The sequence below is a fragment of the Triturus cristatus genome, chromosome 10 (genome assembly GCF_964204655.1).
Source record: "Triturus cristatus chromosome 10, aTriCri1.1, whole genome shotgun sequence".
Lineage (NCBI taxonomy): Eukaryota > Metazoa > Chordata > Amphibia > Caudata > Salamandridae > Triturus > Triturus cristatus.
In genome coordinates, this window is record NC_140593.1 from 869,345,089 (window position 1) to 869,368,395 (window position 23,307).

General features: G+C 46.0%; 1 protein-coding gene across 6 annotated transcripts in view; it reads left to right on the top strand.

Annotated features, from left to right (window-relative positions):
• The window catches only part of LOC146796134 (GTPase IMAP family member 9-like), a 209,142-nt gene that overhangs the window by 18,842 nt on the left and 166,993 nt on the right, over positions 1-23,307 (top strand). For 2 of the 6 annotated variants that reach the window (XM_085628515.1, XM_085628519.1), the window contains exons 1-2: positions 10,286-10,583; positions 12,999-13,098. In XM_085628515.1, the coding sequence (XP_085484641.1) occupies positions 13,057-13,098 (42 nt within the window). In that variant the 5' untranslated portion in view covers positions 10,286-10,583; positions 12,999-13,056. Of the gene's footprint in view, positions 1-10,265; positions 10,584-12,998; positions 13,099-23,307 lie in introns of those variants that run through there. The other 4 variants (XM_085628514.1, XM_085628518.1, XM_085628516.1 and 1 more) reach the window with 3 other exon arrangements.

Genomic DNA, 23,307 nt, shown 5'->3' on the forward strand with positions numbered 1-23,307 from the left:
CTTCTTGGTGTATTTCCTCCATACTGTGCTGTACATTATAGAGGAAAGACCATGCTTCACATACATATCCCTATTAGGAGTCCCCTCTGGGGGAGCTGGAGCAGATTCCTCGAGGTTTAACCGGTTTCCAAAGCAGCAGCACCACTTACGGAGTGCGCTAAAAGCAGGCATGCTCAAGAATAATGCAAAATATGCAGTATTATCAAAAATGGCACTTAAACGTTGTGCCGTTCAAATTTACACAACTTCGGAGAAATATCTCCACATTACCTGCCTATATGTGTTGCAACGCATATATTCTCACAATAAGCAATACAAGATATGACCGGTCATCACAAATCAAACTCAAATAGCCAAACCCGGCTTCAAAAACTCGGAGCAAGTACCGTACAGCGGTTCTTACCAATCAAGAGTGTCCAGATTCCAACTGCCAAGCTCCAAAATTCGCCCAAACGGCTGTCACGGCAGGACCGACAGAAGAGGTCTCAGTCGAGGACCGGCGCCACCCAGATGGTCAGCTCGGAAGGGGAGGAAGAAAACCTCGGGATGCCAGGACTAAAGTGCCTCTGGCAGTGATCACATCCCCGGCCAAATTCCTCACCTTCGTCACGACCAGTCCTTCGAGCATCCGAGTCGCCGATGAGCCCCACGTGACGGGCGCCAATTGATGAGAATAGGCCCCAGCTAGGCCAGCAGGACACAAGGGTTCGCTCTCCCGCAAAATGGAATCTACAAGGAAGTTGGCACGGAAACTGCAAAGTACAAAGACAATGTTTATTAACCCTTAAGGGTGGTCCTACAACCCATACAACACTCTTCAGTATTGCATAGAGTAGCACACAGAACTTGCGTACACGGTCCCCTTTTATACACAACAGAGGGGCTCATAAGTGGGTGGATACAACATGAAGCAAGGAATATTGCCTTTTATGGACATTTTCAATACAGAATCAATATGTGGGCGGAGTAACTAATTTCCTGAGCCCGCGAAAACATGGTCAAGCAAGGACTAACTGATAACAGATGTGGTCAAGTCTGGGCATGCGCCAGACGGACAAAGGGACTATTTATAGACTGTTACTAGGCAGATTACAAGAGCAACTAACACGAAGATAGGACTCTTCTCGTGCTACGCACGTGGAGGCATGACAATACAAAATGGAGTCCAGACTTTAGTCAACATAACGGGAGAAACTCGGTCATAAAAGGGGTATTCATGTCTTTAGAGAATGCTTACTCACATCGTTATTTCAATTTTCACCACCGCCTTAAAAACAACATGCAACAAGTGTGGAAGGAGGGGACACTTCAGACAATGCTGCAGAAGCAATGCTAATTACAGGAAACAGAACAGGGATGGCACTACCCGTATCTGTGATGAGATTGTGTTACAGGCTCAGGGTGAGACAGAGAGCAATCCTAAGGATTTTATAGCAGTGGAAGAGACAAAAATTGAAGTGATGTTTGACTCATGTTCCAAACTGACAATTATATCCGCAGAAGATTTTGAGAAAGTATCAAAAGGTAAATTGACGCTGCAGAGAATGGTTGTAAGACCGGGAGGTTATGGTGGGCAGCCCATACAAATGAAGGGTTACTTCCGGGGCACAGTAGGATACAGGGACAGGTTGGCGGTCGCAAAGATTTATGTGTCAAAGAAGGGTGACAACATCCTGGGGTGGCAGGCCCAAAAAGACTTAGGCATCTACCTTAATCCCAACAAGAATCCCCAGATATTGGTACAGGAGGTGGGGAAAACCCTAGAGGGGATAGAGAAAGAGTTTAAGGAGGTCTTCACAGAGAAATTAGGATGCCTCAAAAACTATGCCCACAGAATAAAACTCAAAGAAAATTCCAAGCCCGCCTCAGCCAAGGTTAGGAATCTGCCCTTTTCCATACAAGAGGCTGTAAGGGAGGAGTTGGAGAAGTTGTGCAGGTTGGAGGTGATCGAACCAGTAGAGGCCACTGAGGGGTTGGCACCCATAGTTGCAGCTAGGAAGGGGAATGGGGCAGTGCGCTTATGCATTGACCTTAGAGCGTTAAACAAGGAAGTTATAGTTGATAAGTACCCCCTCCCGAACATTTCACAGATGATGAGTACGTTAGCAGGGGCAAAGGTATTCACCACACTGGATCTGACCTCAGCCTACTACCAAGTCAGGCTCCACCCTGACTCACAAGAACTCACAGCATTCATTGCACCCTTGGGGGCATATAAATTCAAGCGGATGCCATTTGGACTAGTATCTGCTGCGGCAGTCTTCCAAAGGATAATGAGCAACCTCTTTAAGGGCATCCCTGGGGTCATGTGCTACCAGGATGACGTGCTGATCTTCGGAGAGGACGGCATACAACACGAGCTCAGGCTTAGACAGGTTCTGGAAAGATTCAAAGAACAAGGACTCATGGTGAAGAAAGAAAAGTGCAAGATTGGCTGTGCTGAAATAGAGTTTCTGGGCCACAAGGTGACAACGTACGGCATTCGCCCCAAAACAGATCTTCAAAACACAATTATCAACCTCACACCACCCAAAAGCAAAGATGAAATAAAATCCTTCATGGAGATGGTGGAAGTTTATAGCAAATTTGTGCAGAACTTCGCCAGACGCACATATGCCATACGCAACCTACTCAGGAAAGGGGTGACATTCAACTGGAGCGTGGCGTACCAGAAGGAGTTCGAAGATACAAAAGAAGCATTAGACGAAGCCCCAAACCTCCAATCTTTTATACCTGGCAGGAAGTCTGTGCTGACCACCGATGCCAGTTCAAAAGGATTGGAAGCAGTCCTGATGCAGGTTGGAGAAAGAGGGGAATAAACGATAGCGTTTGCATCACTCGCTACGTAAGGCCGAGTTCAATTACTCGGTAATCGAGAAAGAAGCACTAGCGGCATATTGGGCCATAAACAAATTCAGAGACTTTGTGTGGGGAGTGAAGTTTAACCTGAGGACCGATCATAAGCCCCTGGTCGAAGTATTCAGCAAGAAAGTGCTCGAGCAGAATCAGACGATGGGTCTTGAGCCTCCAAGAGTACATGTTCGAGGTGGAATACGTACCTGGAGTGAGGAATCTTTCAGCTGACTGTCTTTCTTGCCTGGTAAGTGAAGGTAGTGACGAAGCAGTCGATGTGGAGGAGGATAATGAGGCAGGTAAAGAGATGCAGGTGGAGAACGTGTGCGTCATCACTCAAGGAGCTATTGAAGAAGAACACTGGAAGGAAGCGCTCAGAGCTGACGTGCTCCTTCAGAAAGTTTGTGAGAAGACGAAGGGTGGTTGGATGGACCAAGACAAGCAGGAAGAGGCTCATAGACCATTCTGGATGGTCAGAAACAAACTATCCTTCACAGATGATTGTCTTTTCAGGGGCACCAGGTTGGTCCCTCCTGAAACCTTGAGAGAGACTTTAGTCAACCTGACCCATGAGAGGCACTTGGGAATTACCAAAACCAAACAAAGATTGCGGCTGGACTACTGGTGGCCCAGCATGGATCTCGAAATCGAGAGGAAGATAAGAACCTGTGTGCTTTGCTCTGCCAGTGACAAGGTTCTAAAACAGCACACACCCTCCATGCAGTGTAGGCCTCTCCCTGTGGGTCCATGGGTGGATGTGGCTTTAGACATTGTGGGTCCCTTGGCCGGGGAACATCATACACCCTACATCTTGGCACTCATAGGTCTCTACTCCAGGTGGCCAGAAGTGAAATTTGTGTCAGAGGTCAAAACGAGGGCAGTCATAGACGTTCTACTAGAAGTATTCATCAGGGAAGGTTTGCCAAGTAGCTTATTGATGGACAATGGGGTGCAACTGTGCTCTAGAGAAATGAGAGAATTCTTAGAGTGTAAGGGGATCGAACACAAGCGGTGTGCACTTTATTACCCAGAGACGAATGGGATGGTCGAACGATTCAACAAGACCATCAAGGAGGGGTTCCAACTAGCGAGGGCTAGTGGGTTGTGTTGGAAGGATGAGGTCATGAAACGTCTGGAAGCCTACAGGCTGACCCCTAATCAAACCACTGGCATGACACCAAGTTAGTACCCGGGTGGATGAAGTGGTACAAAGGTTGGACAGGCAACTCTAAAGAGTAACAGTGGCGAGACAGAGAACGTATAGCCATGAATGATATGAAGACCGGGTTCAACAGGCTACATACTGACAAAGACGTGAGAATCCAGGTGGGAGATCTGGTAAAAATAAAAGCACCCACTGGCAGAGCAAATTGGTCCGAGTTCACTGAGCCTACCAAAATTGTAAAGTTATTCAGGAATGCTGTCAAGACACAAGAAGGGATGATTTGGAATTTGTGGAGGGTGGTAAGGTATACTGCTCCCACGGTGGGCACCGACAACACACTAGGGGTTGGGAGCGGAACACAGAGAAGGGGCAATATGCCTGAGCCGGGTTGTTCAAGACAGGCCGACCCCTTTCCCGGGACAAGTCACAGGAAAGGTTGCCACCCGAGGTATTTGGAACACTACGTTGCTCAATAAGTATTCTTATGCATTTTCTTCCCTTATGTTCGATATGTTCTTTGTTGGGTAAAGGAGGGGGATGTGTGGTATCGACCACACAGTCATAGGGCGAACCTTGACCTTGCCACTCACCCCCTCCCCTGTGGTTGTAGTGGTTCACGCCACTGTGACATGCTGTAGAATGTCACAGTGGTGAACGTTCTGAGGCAAGCTCCCTGCGAGGAGTGAGAGAAGGTTTTAAAGACGAACAGCTATGGCTGGGGTCCTTTCGTTGTACTTGAAGAAATAAACACCACTTTTTGGCGCCTGCGTCTCCTGTGCTTCTATCAAGTTAACCAATTTTACAAGGATGTTGTGGGTTCCCGTGTTAATTTTATGAGCACAGCAAAGGCAGGTACGTGAGTCTCTTAAAATACTTTGTAGCAAGCCTGGGGAGAGCCTGGGACAAGAACATAGCAGGGTGAGTCAAAGCAAGATAAGAGAGAGAAGAGGTCAGCAAATGAAAGGTGAGAGACGGCAGGACAGTGATAAAAAGAGAAAAACATATGAACAAAGAATAGATGTGAAGGTGTATGACATCGGTACGGGGAGAAGAGAGCGAGAAAGAGACACAGACATAGGTAAAAATATTGAGAATGAGAAGTGGTCTCCTATAAGCAAATGTACTTTACAATAAAATCCTCATGTTATGCTCTTTTTGGGGGAAATACTCATAATAGGTGCTATATATTGCACTGGATATATAACATACCCTATGGTATCATAATTTATCAGTTGTGATATATATTGCCCCTACCACGAGGCCTAACGTAAAGAGAGCCTGAGAGGGGTATGCCTCACTTCACAGTACGCCTACTTGCTTTTATCTAAGTGATGTCCCAGGTGGAAAGAGTTGGAGGACACAAGAAGCAGCTGCAACATCCAATCTGGCTCAGGAGCCCATCAAGTACAAACAAGTAAACCATCTGGAGTGTAAGGTTACAGTCTGTTAAGAGACACAGGAGACCCCCCTCAATATCTCCCCCATCCCACGCCTTCCACCTCCCTCCCCACCCTCCCACCTCCCCCCTGTCATGCAGACCTTCAGTAAGAGGATTTCCCCTCCCTCTGGCTTGATGATAGTAGAGGAGACCTCCAACACCACTAGATAGAAAAACACACTCCTGCCCGTCCCTACCATCCACCCCCCCCGTAGCCCGCATCTACCCTGGCAGCGATATAGGCCTACATAAATGATAATGGACATAACTGTCATGGCTTCCAACTTCCGTTAACCCACTCCCCTCAGTGATTACAGGCTTCATCATCAACCATGTTCTCCCACCCTATACAAGCATGGACATGTATGGCCCCCAGCCCAGTCAGGGGTCTTTCATCCCATACCTTCCCCACACTTCTCACTGATAACTACAATGTAACCCTCATCCACGTTATCAATGTATGTAATCATTGTAAATGCTTGAAGGAGAATTGCTCCCCGCTCAGTGAACCCTTGTTATCTGTAATATTTTCCATAAAGAATTGCAACACAAAAAATAAAAAGAGACACAGGAGATTTTAATGTTTTATTTAACTTTTCCAGGTTGTGGGAACAATTAAGATAAAAAGTAAAATCCATTCTCTCCAGAAATGACAAGCATGTCTATGTTTGGAAGGACAGTAATAATACTCATTCACACAGCACATAATAAAAACTGACTATTTTTCAACTTAATAATAAATCTTATTATTTGTGTTAATGTCCCAGCAGGAGATTACTTTATTGCTCTTTACTGGAGCCTATTAGCTCTTTTTTGGCTCAAAGAAATGTTAATGTAGGAAAAAAAACGCAAGTTAAGTATTTTAAAAAACAAATATCCAGCATATTTTATTCTGCAAAACGTGTAAAATGTAATTATCAAGTTCCAAACCTTTGTTAGGTCGAGCCCTGAGCCAGCGCACAAGTCACAAGTGATGCTCTGGGTTGATCTGTGGTAGTTCAGTACATGAGGGAAGCCCCGCCCACTCCCCCCCATCTTTTTCATTGACTTGTGTCTTTGTCCTTCCTAAATGCTGCCTTCCGATTGGTTTATAGGCTTGTTGGTCCCTCCTTATGACGGCCATGTCATCATTTGTTTCCTTCCATGGCTACTGGCCCCTTTACTTCGAGTGTTGCACGTTATGTGTTATTTAGATTGTGAGCACTATTTTCTTTAATAAAGTTCTCTTGCCTTCTTCCCCTTCCCGCAGTCCGTGCCTTCTCACCCCCCCCACTCCCATTGTTCGTGCCTTCTCGCCCACGCGCCCCACCTGCCCGCAATCTCGTTTGCAATTCAATAGGTCTTGCGTAAATGTGAGTCCTATTGCATTGCAAATGCTTGTTTTAAGTCACTATCGAAATGTTTGCAGTTTTAAATTGCAGGAAGTATTAGGAGCCTTTCCGCACCTATGCTTCTGGTGTATTACTTCAGTGCGTTAAACCAGTTTCTCTTCCAAGATGGCGGCTGCTTTCAGTTCCACTCCTTCACACTGCCGCGTTATCAGTCAGTTTCACATAGGCAGGACCGCTCTGTAGTCGTCAGTCCCGCTTCTATGTTGCTGACCATGCATGCATTTGCACCTTTGTGCAGTACAGAGGCAAGGTTGCCAGATTGGGCTATTTCCCGCACAATTGGGCTACTTTTTTCCAAGTTGTGCGGGAAAAACCCATGCCTGGCGGGTGGCTAATTTTTGGGCTGGTTTTGTCACGTTGTGCGGAAAATACTGGCCTTGGGCGGGCGCCCACGCTCACTACCACTATCCATGCACCTGCGCGTTGCTTGCATCATGCATCATGCCTCTCTGTCTCTGCCCCGCAGCGCCCCAGCCAGGCCAGCAATCAGCAAGCATTAGCCCAGCCCACCCACCCCCCTAGGCCCCTACCCTGAGAGAGGCAGCACTGTCTGCAAGTGACGTCACGTCGTCTTCAGGGCAGCCAGCCACACACAGCAGGCAGGTTACAGGTAGCATAGCAACTCAGAATTTGCCAACAACGAACCAAGCTACATTGTTGCTGGTGCTGCCTGCGGCTGCCGGGCCTGCGTCACGTGCCACTGCCACACCAACTACACAAGTCTGTCTGAGTCTTCTTCTTGTTGTGTGTTCTGCATAGCAGCACAGTGCACACACACTCTATGGACGTGACGTCACACACGGAGAGAAGAGCCCCTGACCACGCACCACCTAACTTTTACCATACCCCTCGTGGTGGCCGTGGCAATTATTAGCCAATGTGGGGGGTCTCCAGGGCCTTCATGGTGTAGCGCGCGAAAACGCTACCAATGACGGCCCTGGGAATTCATTTTAGGTCAGCCCCCGCGGTTCCCATAAATGCGGGGGCTGACGTGAGCACGGTGACGGTCTTTTCGGCGGCGCAACTGCGGCTGCGGGGGTCGCCGCGCAGGCGGCACTGAGTGCCAGTTGAGGACAGCGAGAGAGGCTGCAGCCGCCGCCCCCTGGAGCAGCACAGAGCCCGGCCAAGAGCGCCCGACGCACCGCAGCTGTCACTCGCAGGCTCCGGGTAAGGGTGCACGCGCTTCTGTCGGTCTTCATTCTTCTTTCCACTGACACCTATCATTCTTCCAGCACTGACTCTCACAGCACGCACGACTTGTCATTTTCATTATTTTTCGTTGGTTTCTTATTACTGCAGAGTGTTGTGTTGGAGTTTGTAAGTTAGAAACTAAGGTGGGTGGTACAGGGACAAATGACCGCTCCCTATTGCTATACATATTTTAAGTACTAATTTGCCCTGTATTTTCCGTAAATATTCTTTTTTTCACTTGTATCGCATTTTTCCTGTTGGTATTTACAATACAAATGTGTTTATCGCTCCATATATTTCAGGTCGTGTGTGATTACATTGACTAACACCATAAAATAAATCTAAGCACTGGTTTGTTACTTGTACAGTGCAGTATGTTTTTAACATTCCATTCAACTTCAGGGTAGTTGAATGGAATGTTCTCTGTGGTGAGAAATAGTATTTTGTCGGTGACTGGTTATTTATGAGAAAATATCCTGGTTCTTTCAGACTGCATCCATTTTGGTAATTTAATCTCGAGACACTGACGGAGAGTGAGACTCTAGTCTGTAACAGTCTGAGTCGTCTCTCCTCTGCTGAGTTGCTGACTCTGCTTGGTTTGCTCGCTGACGGTCGACGAGTGAGTAGTGACTGTCTGTGCGGACTGCGGACTGGGACGGAGTCGGAGTCAGTGAGTAGTCACTAGTGTCGGACTGCGGCCGGGTGCAGCGTGCAGCACTGAATGCACAGGCAGGCAGCAGTCACGAGTCACCTCACCTCACAGGCAGCAGTACTGTGCAGTAGCGGCGTGCGCGCCGCGCAGGCAGGCACGCACCAGGCAGTGAAGACGGTGTGAGACTCACTGTTGAGGTCGGAGAGATAGACAGTCACGAGTAACAACGACGAGTCGAAGACACGAGTCCGCAGGCCCAGGCCCAGTGTTACACCCAGGCCCAGGCCTAGCCGCCCGGGCCCATACACCCAGGACCAGGCCTAGCCGCCCAGGCCCAGGCCCCAGGCCCACCTCGCTCCATCTCCAGCCCTAGAGTCGAGTCCAGTGCGGCTCCAGCCCCAGCCCCCAGTCAGTCCAGCCCCCCCAGACCAGCCCCAGTCACTCGGAGTCCAGCCCCCTGGCCCGCCAGCGGCCAGGCCCAGCCACTGCGCCTGCTGCCAGCCTGCAGTGCCAGGCAGCGTTAGTGTCCAGTCTGCCAGCCACCCACCACCGGTGACCGTGTGACTCACCAGCGACCAGGTAAGTGCCAGTGAGACATGATACATCATGACGCAATCGTGTTTTAGCGGCGCGCTAGTGCGAAAGTCTTTTTTGGCGCCTCATCAATGACCTCTTTTTCAGCAGATACCATTACTACCAACCTCCAACAGTGCCTTCATGTCTGTGTTTTGCCCACTATCATATGCATTTTATTTGTTGTGTAGCGCTATTCATATCAGTGTAGGGTGTCACACACACAATATACAGAGACAATGAATCATACAAGTATGTCATTCAGTCTATAGGGAATGTCACATAAGTCAATGAGGATTACAAGGTGTAGGAATTAAATGTCATCCATACTGTTGGGCAGTATATTTTAAGAGGGTTTGGGCTGGGAAAGCACAAACTCGGGATTTAAAGCATACCCAGTGGTTGGGGGTTGGCTTTACTAATAAAAATGTATATCGGCCCAAACTCATTTGAGCAACATTAAAATAATGAAAGACTGGGGAATTTCTATCTATATAGTAACACAAAAAAAAGTTCTAATTATACCATCCATGTTTGTATGCAGCTCTTTGATGACAGTTCATAGGTCACTGTCCTATGTTAGTATTGTAATTTGTGAACTGCAAATAACACAAGAATCTCTGTGACAAAGGCAGTAACCCACTGAGCTATCCAAATAAAATACAGCCTATCTGCATTTCAAAACTACAAACGGGCAAAGGGCTGCTCTCCAGCAGGATCATTACTCACCAGTTCGCTGGACATTTTTTATTGTTGCCTTGCATCCATGGCCATGTTAATGATAAAAACAATTTGAATGAAGCATATGCAAAGTATGTGCCTTGCTGCTAACACCCTCCCACCATCTGTATATTGAATAGAATGTATATTTGTCGTTAAAATTGGTTCTGATGTCGATTTGCGCTTAATTGGACACTTGCTAATTTGGGCTGGTTTTTGGGCTGGAACTGGTCTGATTGGGCTTGTTTTGGGCTTGTGTTTCAGCTGCATTGGGCTTGGGACGGGTCTAAAAATCTGGCAACACTGTACAGAGGAGTGGTGAGTACAAAGCCACACCTGGCACATGAGATAAAGTGGCAGCAGAAAGTGAGGGTGAAACAAGAGCAGCGGAATAGGAGGAAGGAACACCAGAACTGTTTGCAGATATGGAAAGAGTCGAACAGTGACCCTGAGATAGAGCTCTGACAGTTACCTCAAGTAGAGCATGTGCTGGACTTCTGTTGTTGGGGTCACTAGTTTTGTTCTTCGACCTTGAAACAGCTCAGTGATTAAGTCCTGTTGTCACGTGGCCACTATTTCCTCTTTTGTAGCTTGTTGCAGGTATGTGACAGACCATTCGCCTGCTCAGCACTTATTTTTACACGTTCCCCTCAATGTAAAACAATATGCGGCTGATTTTGTATCGTTGTACATGTTAGAGCGCTTCTACTGAATGAAGTACAGCCTAGGAGGCAAGCTTCAGTATCAATATTAATTTTATTTTAATCAATTTGCACAGGTGCCTTCGATGAAAATTTCACTTATCACTAGAATGAATGATAGGGCATTTTTCTACCTGAAACTTTTCCACCCAGTTTACTACCATTTTCAAGAACCGTTCGCAGGCTTGGGCACGTTTCCTGAAAAGAAATGCATTACATGACCGTAATTAGAAACACTGTGTATAAGAAAGAGGATGTTGAACGAAAAATGTAAACTACTTATAAAGAAAGTTGGGCATATAAATTCAGAAGAAAGTATATAACTCACCAAAAGATTCCTACTTATAAGCATGTGACCACTCCATTGACATACTTGCTAACATTTTGTGGCTAAAAAGCCAGTAGGAGCTTTAGGTGAAATAATTGTCAAATGATCATACTCGCCAATAGCAGCCAAGTTTTCAGATTGCGTATGTGTGACATTACTATCGTTAAAAGTGCTTATGAGTCACACTCCATGCTTTATGTGTAACACTTGTAGTGAAGCCTCATTGTGATTAAAAATAAAGAGAAACATTCTTGTAGTAAGATACATATCGTAAAGTATCCCCATTGACGCAACAGAAGCTGTAGAAGTAGTAAGCGCCACTTTCTTTTGGTTCAAATTTCCTTGCATGGTGCCGTACAATTTAAAAGCACAGCACCTGCTACAGAGTTCCTTGTGCATATAGCTTTCAGACAGCAATAACAAGCATTTGCAATGCAATAAGTCCAGCATTTGCGAGAGTTTGAGCTATTGGCAGTAACTGCGCCTCTTTTACTGCTAGCCTTGCTTCTCATAAGCAACGACTATAAGTACCACGTGCATGTTTACGCACCACTTGCAGGTTTTCAAAACACATAACTAAAATGCATTGTCATTTACAATGCCAATAGCTCAAACTCTCCAAAATGCGAGACCTATTTACTGCATTGGAAATGCCTGCTTTTAAATGCTGTCACTTTTGGACACTTCCAGCTAAATTTCACATTTGTATGTGAAAATTCCAGTAGCCCTGCTTATTTATTGGTGTAGACTGCCGGCTCTGAGACCTATGCAGCGCATGCACTGCCATGTGGAGAAGCAGGTTAAACCTGCTGGAATTGAAGAGGTGAAAAATGCTCAGAAGTTTTAATCACATGCGGATTTTGGTGAGGTAGGTCAGCACTAAAAATAATGCAGTCAAACATAAAGCGAGAAGAACATTTTTAAAGTCAGTTTAACTTTTTGTGAGTCTCATATGTAATTATGCAGCACTGACAATTTCAGTATAATTATCGATTTTCCGCATTGCCCCATATTCCATCACCTGCTGCACGACTTGCACATTTCAACAAAACAAAATGCTTCTAGCTTAATCGCATCAAAAGTGGAAGGCCCTTCGCATAGGTCGACTTGTCATATTTCCGCTGCATATTGATGTATGTGGGTTTCAAACTGGTCCTAATCAGGTGAAACCTCTGCCCAGCCAGCAACTCCAAATCACTGGTGATTTGCTGCGCTTTAAAAATCCAGATTGAATGATTAACAGGTTTAGACAAGACAAAAAAAAGTGTACTAACACTATCACAAAATGCGCCTTATTCTGCCAACTATTTGCCTGTTATGCTACTAATTTAGTTAGGCCTGCTGCATAATGTGTTCGTCCCATGCCGCATAATTCTAGTGGCCCTGGATATAGGCAGGCCTGTTAGTATAGGCTGACGTGGAACCCTTTCTGTCTCGAGAAGAGATGGTAGAGCGAAACTCCGCCACTTCCCACCTGTATTGGAACAGTGATAAACAACATGTTCTATTTCTGTTTATCAGGGGTTTCAAAAATGTAAATAACATTTCTTTATCAATCTCTGAGACGAAACATGTTTAAAGTACACATTTTAAGCACAGATGGAGTCGAAAGTCAAAAGATGAGATACGCTGCTAAATGGTTGTTTATTATGAACAATTCAGAGTTTGGGGCCAAGAGCCGTGTTGCTCTTTAATTATGGCTCCTTAAAAACACAAACTAGGCAATGTATTTCAATGGGCTGTTACTATAGCACCTGCCCCTTTGTTGCATAAGCCGTGTCTGTGAAGGTGAAAAGGTCTGTGGAGTGTATCTTCTCTAGCTGTACAATTAGCTCAGTGTGTGCCGGTCATGTCAGTCACGTGACAGGATATTCTGCTTTACTGTCCATGGGAGGTATTTTGCGAAAGAGCAAATCGCTCACTTTTTTAAAGTCTCCATTGTCATTTTAAGTCGCTTTTGGTTTCACTGTTCTCCAATTGTTACAGGTAATTATTACCTAAAAGAAGACTGTGATTAGCAGAAAGGATAATTGCAGACTCCACCATGAGCTCGAGCAAACACCTGGGCAGTAACCATCGTGGAAGTGTAAGTGCTTTCAGTCTGTTTTGTTTCCATCACTATGGCGTGTCTTTGTTCGACACCTGAGCAGAGCTTTAAAAGGAAAACAATAAGTGCAGATGCTCATTAAGGTGTTAGGGGTGTGGCGAGTGGGCGGGTCTAGGGGCGGTGCTCAGGGCAAGACTTGATGATGCTTAAGGGCTTCTACACCAGTTGCAGCACAAACCAAAACACATTAAAAAAGCGTTCATTTCCTTGTTTTGTAATGTTTGCAGCTTCTTAATGCCATACTGTTATTTGCTGGTTGTCAGAAAACTCTATATTCTCGAGTGTGCACAAACATAGAAACAAACAAGCAGACATGAACACAAAGCATTCCACACATTTCCTTTAAAATACCTTCTGAGAGTGTCCAAATTCTTTACCTTTCTCTCACATAAAAACACATATACACAAGCAGGAAAACAGACAGACAAAAGCAAACACTCACACAAAAGACTCAGATGGGATTAAAGCCATTTTAAACTCCTTACCTCCTATGGTTTTCATCATTGCCACTATCAGTGGGCTACCAGAGTGTGAAAGTGAACAGCCAATGAGCCCATGCTGAATAGTTCAACAGTGGCTCAGCTCATGGCTACAGAAGCGCCTTGGCTGTCAAAGACAGGTTCCACTCTGACAGCTTATGGCTCACCAGCACTAGCAGTCAATGAGCCTACCTTTCATGCTTTGTGGTACTCTCCTCTGTAGTAGAAAAGTGCCAGTGCTCAAAGTGCTAAAATTAAGAAGTGCTGGTACTCAATATTAGTGAGTACCGGACCATTTAAAGCTCTGCACCTTAAGTCACAATTACTATAATGGATCATGTGCTTGCCTCACAGATAAATTCAATACTTTGAGCCTGTAATGTCAGTTGGTATGTAATTATAGGGTGCAATAAGTGGGGCCAGTAGTTATGAAGGCTTGTCTCTGTTAGGGGTCGGCATTCCTGGCATAATTCTCCCTGCGTAATTACTCGTAATTAGCACAAAATTACTCATAATTATATGCAATTTTGTGAGAAGCATATTCCAGCATTTAATGCTATTTTCGTAGAGCAAAATGCACCCTTACTGGCCAAATGGGCCAGAGAATGCATTTTGCGCTAAGAAAATAACATTACATTCTACAGGACATAAACAGCAGTAGACAGCAGCTGCTTGCTCTCTCTTAGTTTGTTGTTCTTGTGCTCTGTTTGTTGGATTTTTGCTCCAAATTATTCATAAAACCTACAGCTGGCATAATTGTACAATATCTGTAATTGTGCATCACAAACATAACACTTAATTACTGAAATTACTCATGCATAATTAAAATTTCACCCAGGCCTAGTCTACTAAGCTGGACAGAACTTTTTTGGATGAGCTCCCTATTTAAAACGACACAGAACCCTCCCCCCACCTTTGGGACATTTTTTTTTTTATTGCAGATTTATATAGCGCAAACTCGACCCGAAGGTATTGAAGCGCTTTACATGAGCACCGGTTACGTTACATATTCAGGCACGGGGAGATTAAGTGATTTGCCCAGAATCACAGGATGTGGACGCCACCCCGAGGCTCGAACCCTGGTTTCCAGCACCAAAGTCATCAATCTAGCAGACGGACCACATCCTCTCCCCATGTTTGAGTGAAGTGTTTTGCTCTTCACCCAGAATTTGCATATGGTGCCCAGGCGTGGGTGGGTGGGTTGGGGCTTCAACTATAGTTGGGGCTCTTAGTGAGTTTTCACCATTTATTGGTAGGTTGAGTGAAGGCTTTCTGCTTTCATAGAATGTGCAGAACAAATAGGACCAGCATAGGAAAATTGCCAGTGGTAGACTAAATCTGGAGTTTTTATTTGGGTCTTCCTATATTAAATTAAGTAGGCATTGGCAAACCAAGCGGTCTGGTGCCTTTCTGCTTTCGCAATTTTGGGTTTTTTTCTATGGTGAATTTAGCAAATCGTTTTTGTTCAGGAAGCTGCAGGGCCCTCATCAATCTAAAAAAAGTAGTTAAAGGCAAAATTATTTTTGGGGTCTGCAAAACACAAACAATACTACAGTAGTCCCTAGCACTGTTAGATAACAATTTCTTTTTGTGTGGATGTACCCCTTGTGAAAATACAGCGTGCCATAACTCACAGTGAAGTCAACCAATGGATGAAGGGGACTGGCTCATTGCCCCATGATGCATGTTACAGTGGGTGGAAAACAATGTGAATGGCACAATAAGAGACTAATGAATGAAATATGGCTGATAACCCCTTAATTAACTATGTTACACACTTTAATTTAGTAAAATTGGAAGGTCTTGGATAACACCAGACCTAAAAAAAAAGTCAGTTGATTTGTGATTGGCTGGAAGCCTCTCTGCTAATGATTTTTTGTAATGCGTTTGCAATTATTTATTACAAATAGATAAGAAGCATTGAAAAGATGGGTGGAAAGGGAGGCTTGGTAATACAGACAGAAAGTTGTATGGATAGATAGATAGATAGGTAGATAGATAGATAGATAGATAGATAGATAGATAGATAGATAGATAGATAGATAGATAGATAGATAGATAGAAACACACAGTCAGTTAGATACACAGATATATATAGAGATAGACAGATAGGTTTGCATATCTATAGAAGATTGCACAGATGGTGACAGCTGCTTAGATAGATAGATAGATAGATAGATAGATAGATAGATAGATAGATAGAGTTGCATGCATGACGAATATTGCACAGATAGTGAGAGTTGCTTACACACATAGTATAAGAAGCTCGGTTCTTGTTGCAATAACCCCTCCACACTTTTTGCCTAGTTTCTAATGCAACTTTGACTGCAGAGTGCTGGGTTCTTGCAGTGCAGGGTCCCAGTACCAGTATTCTTTCCCTTAAACTGTACCAACATTGGCTCAGCTTCAGCAACCTCTGTAAGTCCATAATAAATGGGACCCCTGGTACCTAGGGCATTTGTGCTGTAGACCGTCCTCTAGGGCTGCAGCACAAAGTGTGCCACCCTAGGGACCCCTCACCAAGACCATGCAAACTGCCATTGAAGGAAGCATGTCTTGGTGCAGAGAAACTGAAGAGACGACATCGCACACATCCCAGTGCGCCATGCCCACAGACACTGCATGATATATAGGCAAGGCTCCTCTACTGCAGGCCTTATAGCCCTAAGGCAGGGTGCACTATAGTCCATGTGTGGACATATCTGTATTACCAAATATGACCCTCCAAAATCCAGTTCATTCTTGGATATTGTGAGTGCACAGGGAAGCCATAGAGAGTACATGGGCTGTATACTTGTCATTATGAGTTTCTTAGCTCCATAATGGCTTCACTGTACCCTAAGATGTTTAGTACCTAACAACTCATTGGAATAAATCTATACTGATGCCAGTGATGGATTTATTAATAAATGCACACAGGGGACACTTTAGAAGGGCCGCTGAAAACCTACTAAGCACTGGTGTGGTCTTTGACTAGTCTTAGCCGCCTGCCACCACCAGACGTGTTTCTGACCTCATGGGATGAGGGCTGGTGCTCTCAGATGCCAGGAACATATCCTGCTCTAAGCGTTGGTGCTTCACACTTCCTCCAGGCAGGAATAGCCTTCCAGAGCCCCCACCAACCCCTGGCCTCCACACATCTACCACAGAGCCGCCACTGCCATCGCACCCACACTACAACACACCATCAACACGACCTTCAAAACAAGCACCTTCCCAGGCGACTGGAAACACGCAGAAGTCAGGCCCCTGCTCATGAAGCCCACAGCTCACCCCACCGACCTCAAGAACTACTGGCCCATCTTGCTCCTCCCCTGAGCGGCCAAAGTTGCAGAGAAAATAGTCAACAGGGAACTAACACGATTCATCCTCGACCCGTCCCAATCCAGATTCCGAAGTAATCACATCGCTGATACCACCTTAATCGCTGCCACAGACGACATCTGAACCCTCCTAGACCAAGGCCTCTCGGCAGCCCTTATCCTACTCGACCTATCAGCAGCCTTCGACACTGTCTCTCACCACACACTCGTCACCAGACTACACGACGCCAGCATGCAAGGAACAGCCCTAGACTGGATCCGATCATTCCTCACCAGAAGAAGCCAAAGAATTAGATGCCACCCTTCCTCTCCGATCCCATGGAAATTACCTGCAGAGTCCCACAGGGGTCATCACTAAGCCTGACCCTCTTCAGCATCTACATGGCCTTCCTCGCCGCCATCGTCCGACAACACGGCTTCAACATCGTATCCTACACTGAGTACACCCAGCTCATCCTCTCGCTCACCAAAGACCCAATCACCACCGGACTCAACTTCCAGAAAGAAATGCAGGATGTCGCAGTCTGGATGACCAACAGCTGCCTAAAGCTCAACTCAGAGAAGACAGAAGTCCTTGTCGTCTGAACCACCCCTTCAGCATGGGACAACATATGTTGGCCGACCGCCCTCGGAAGCCCACCGACTCCCTCGGACCACGCCAGAAACCTCGGCATCGTACTCGACTCATCCTTCACCATGAACCGACAGGTCAACGTCGTTGTCACTTCCTGCATCCTAAACACCCTGTGCATCCTCCACAAGACTTTCAAATGGATTCCCCCTGAGTCAAGGAAGACGGTCACCCACGCACTCATCACCAGCAGACGTGACTATGGAAACGCACTCTACCTGTCATAAACAAGTCCCTACTCCACAAACTCCAGACGATACAAAACACCGCCGTCTGACTCATCCTCGGCATCCCCCGGCACAAACACATCACCCAACACCTACGAAGGCTCCACGGGCTCCCCTTGGAGAAAAGAGTCACCTTCAAAATCCTCACCCACGCCTACAAATGCCTACACGGAGATATGTAAAGTTGGGGGGGATTCAATGAGGTGATCAGAGGCTGGAATCTATACTAACTTTTTATGACATACAAGTACCTCTGACACCATTGATCACAAAATTTATTTTTCCAGCTAGCCTTTTTAATGACTGCGGTTTGTAAATAGATTATTGTATCACGGGGGACCTGTGTTGTGTTTATGAGGTCGTCTTCAGGGCTGTTGTGCGGTTAGAGTCGGACATCTATTCGTGCACTCTGGTAATGGTGACTTTTCGACTTTGTCTTGCGATTCTTGGTTCAAAATGACCGGCTTTCACGATTGAGCTCGTCTTGTCTAATGCAACTGATTTCTCTCTGCGGGACTTTTTCTGTGTTGTTGAGTGACGAGCCGTCTTAACTTGGACAGTCGTGGTTTTTTCTTCTTCTTCGGCGTTTCTTTTTCATTACATTTCCGGCTTTACCATGGAGCTATGCACCATTACCAGAGTGCACGAATAGATGTCCGACTCTAACCGCACAACAGCCCTGAAGACGACCTCATAAACACAACACAGGTCCCCCGTGATACAGGTCAAAACGCGGTGGCTAACAGGAAGAGATCTAGAAAATACTGGGAGAGATCAATCTAGACTTTAGAACTCCCCAAAAGAGCAAAAACAGCAAACATCAAATAAGTCCAGTGCTCCCTCAAATTACTGCGTCACGTATTTGACTCTGCCAAGGACCGTACTAACTTTATGAACTAGAGGAATTAGCTTGCTTCAGTTCTTAGAGATATAGAAAATCGGACAACATATTACTGTTAGGCAAGAATTATTCAAGTGTTTGTTTTCAATTCCTTTTTTTGATTTGTGTATAATACGTTTATATGTCACTGTATAAATGTATATATTTGTCACTGTGTTATATGTAGAACATGTGTATTGAAAAATGAAGTTGTGTTCGTTCAACCTCGAAAATAACAAGAAAGTATAATAATCTATTTACAAACCGCAGTCATTAAAAAGGCTAGCTGGAAAAATACATTTTATGGTGTCAGAGGTACTTGTATGTCATAAAAAATACAAATGCCTACACAACACCAGACCCAAATACCTCAATGACAGAATCAACTTCCACGTACCCAAAAGAAACCTCCAATCTTCCAACCTCGCACTAGCCAAAACCCTGCGCATCCACAGAGCCAGAGAAGGCAGAAGATCCTTCTCTCACATTGTGGCCAAAACCTGGAACGAGCTCCCAGCAGACATCACATGCGCATCCTCCCTGAACACCTTCAGGAAGACCCTCAAGACCTGGCTCTTCAGCTAAACAGATCCGCGTACCCCCCCCCCCTTTAGCGCCTTGAGACCCTCACGGGTGAGTAGCGCGCTTACAATCCCCTGATTGATTGATTGATTGAGATGGTAGAAAAGTGACTTAACAGGGCTAGGGTTGTGTCCCTTCACACAGAAAGTAGTCACTTAGAGGGTGTAGGCACCCTAAAGGTAGTTAGCCCATTGACTACTAATTGTCACTCCCTTTAATGCCCCTAAATTTAGCATTAGGTGGCATCCCTGGACCTTCAAACTCAGATTTGATTGACACAAAGAAGATACAGACACAGAAGAGCTACTGATGAGAGAACTGAAGCCCTGCTGCTGAGAAATTAGTGCCAAACCCTGCCTGCTGCCTCATGGACTCAACAATAATGGTTTTGCTGTCTTGTCCTGCAACTTAGAGGCCTACAAGCACCCCAGAGCCCCTCCAGACGTCAATAAATCACCAAAGAAGCTCCCTAGGAGTAGAGGCTCTACTCCCATGCACCAGCAGGCACCAAACCGCAGACTCTGATTTACTGACTTGCTGCTCCTTGGCAGCCCCGACACATCACCCGGACCAAAGGTGGTACACCACCTCGGGGGGGGAGGAGCGCCCCCCCCCCACCAAGTTAGAGGATGGCATGACCTACTGGAAACATGCTGCATTAATACTCGGGGTGCAGGACATCCTGCAGCATACACCACGAAAGGGGTCCACTCCAGACTCCAACTGCCCAGGAAGTAAGCACCCAATGAGGGTCATTGAGACCCATTAGACCCAGTCCATGAGTTGCCCAGCTGTCCAGGAATCACCACTACAACTTGCCTGCTCCTGACCGTGAGGGCATCTTGATGCACAAGGCCTGGCTGACCTATTTACACAGCACCCAGCCCTCCCGTCCTGGGTACCAACAAAGCAGCTGTGCTCCAGTGGTCCTGAGGACCTTGCAACCTGTTTCCTTGAGTGCACCCCCCAGTCTTACCTTTAAGTCCTACTATGCCGTGTGTTTTCCAAGAGACCCCTTCTCCATAGCGAACCAGCTACCAGCGACCTCAGCACCCTGCTCCCGGCTGAATCTGGGACTCTCCCAAGAATCTGCTGGTGGAAAATTGGACCTGGTCTTTCTACCTACTGAGATCCAAGAGGAGAACCTTGAAAGTCAACTGTACAATTTTATATGCATTTTTGTCTTTTCCCCTGTTGACCTCAATGGTGCGAAATTGTGCACAGGTGAATTATTTTGTGAACTCTAAAAATAAACCACTTTGAAAGTGCTTATTGTAGAATAAAGTTATTTGTCTCAAACATTACATAAAAGTCAAAATTATTTTTGCAAATTGGTCTCAGGTTTATTCTTGAGTGTGTGTCTCATTTATTGTGGCTGTGAGTACAGCAAATACTTGGCACTATCCTCCCATATGCCTAACTGCCCATCAACGTTACCACAAATAGAGGGTTAGTAGTATCTACTTTTGCCTCAATAAACCAATAAGGGGTCTATTGGACTCTGTAAATAGTGTATTTCATTGTAGTGAACTATAGACTGACAGACAGACAGACAGACAGACAGACAGACAGACAGACAGACAGACAGACAGAGAGATAGATAGATAGATAGATAGATAGATAGATAGATAGATAGATAGATAGATAGATAGATAGATAGATAGATAGATAGATAGATAGATAGATAGATAGATAGATAGATAGATAGATAGAGCCAGGTAGAAAGATAGATAGCTAAATAGGCAGGTTGATGGGTAGATAAGCAGGTTGATATATATAGAATCATCTTAATCAAACTGCAACATGTTGCGCTGGACTAGTGCTCACTGCGGAGATATTCGGAGACCCTCTGGTGGCTCCCAGCATCGAGATCCCGGCAGGCGAGGGCTCCGAGCTGGACCCGTCGGCGCTTCAGCCCGGCCCTAGGAATATCCTTGATTGTGAGCCCTTCGCAAGCTGAGTCAAGGTCCCTGGTTCCTATGGCTGTGTAGGGACTGGTGGGCGCTGAGGGCTCAGGGCGACACCAACGGGACGGTGTGCCGCGGTTCTGTTGGGACGCTACGGTGAGTGCGTGGGGTGGCGTACGCACAGCATCAGCAGCCTTCTATAGATCTGAGGCCCAGCTGTGGCTGTGTGCCTCCGTGCAGCGCCATGGTAGGCAGTTCAGTCCCTGACGGCACGACAGCGTTGTGCTGCTCTGGAGGACAGACCACAGGGCATTCAATTTGCAAGACCTGGTGACCCCGCGCACCGTGTAAGGAAGATCTCGATGGCTGCATCCTGGGGGGTCAGCGTCCCCATTCATTTACAACGGTAGTGCGCAGACAGAAAGTAACTACTTAGGGCCGGTAAGGAGAGCCTTGATAGCTTACACTGGTGCATGGACTGGGCCACCAACTGGAGCTTCCCTCCTTCCCCCAGATGATGTAAATGCAGGGACTTCCTTCCTTTCCTAATCATTGACATTACCTTTTAAATGTTCATAATTTTTAAGCAAACATAACTAGAGCTACATAGAGGAGCGCCTGGTATTGCACAGCTAGGGCACTGTGCACTGACAGCACGTGATTGTTACGATAGGCTTCGCCAGTGGGGAACCATTAAAACTACACCACGGCTTTGATCACGCTAACTGTGCCACGATGGGAATTGAAGACAAGTCCCAACCCAAACTCCAATTCGAACAGCGCAAATCCAGACACTGCGATGAGGGGACAGACACAGTGGCAACGGGACCTGGGGAATATACCGAAGAAACGAGCGGAGATCTAGAGCAAATATTAACAGCCATGAAGAAGAGCCTTACCACAATTGACGGGAAGATAGACACTTTGTCATACAGAATGGATCTTATGTCGGAGCGCTTGGACAAACACGCTGAGCGCCTAGACATGGCAGGGTGACGCGTTTTGGAAGTCGAAGATGCTTAAACAACAATGGACACTGTCCAGAAGCATATGGGAAGGCTCCTGATGGCGCTTCAAGATAAGGCGGAGGACTTGGGAGCCAGGTCCAGACACAGTAATATTCACATTGTGGGACTGCCGGAGACCACATCAACAGGTAACATGGAGATGTTCGTGGAGAAGCTCTTGGTGACGTTGCTTGGAAGAGATATTTTCTCCGAAATGTTCATTGTAGAATGTGCAGACCGCTTCTTGGGATCTAAACCACCACCAGGGGCCCCCTGAGACCGGTGATCGCCAAACTACTAAATTACAGAGATCGGGACTCTGCCCTGAAAAAAGCTAGAGACCTGTGCGGTCTCCAATAAGAGGGTTCAGCAATCCCACAGTTTCCAGATTTCACATTAAAAGTACAAGAAGCAAGACGCCAGTTTATTCTTATAAAACAGAAACTACGAGAACAAAAGCTTGAATATGCTACGTTATATCCTGCTAAACTGGGAGTTATGATGAATGGCAAAGCTAGAATCTACACGGACCACAAGGCAGTGCAGAAGGCCCTAAAGGACCTATCCAGGCCAACCACACGGGAGCAGCTACTAGAACTGACGGAACGCAACAAAGGCACATCAGGAAGCCTGGATAAAATGATTAAAAAGAGACTTATTAAAGTACCTTGTCCTAACTCATCAAACAAACCTGAACTGTCTTAAACAGGACAATACATTCTTGAACTCAACGCTAGGCTTTAAACATGGACTTCACGGGCCGTTTATACAGATAGGCTCCATAGAATGGTCTCTAGCTGGTAATGTATGTCTCCTCTCATTGTAACGTGGTTAAGTTATGATTTGGCGACAGTTGCATAAGTCCATAAAGCGCCACCAGTCTGTGTTGCGGTGGCACCTCTCAATGGTGACTAAAACATTACAGATGGACAGCAACGGGGCTCAGGGCTATTAGGAATTGCGGCTGGTAACATCCGCCCCTAAGTGTTTACCACTACATGGTGGAATGCCATTCTTACTGTTTTAATGCTATTGTAATTTTGGAAGTAATTGTTTGTTCTGGGAGGGTTTTCAATACATCTACTATGCCCAGTTGGGGTCAGCATAGCGTGGGTGGAGGTTGGAATGTTGTTAATTTTGAATCCACAGTAA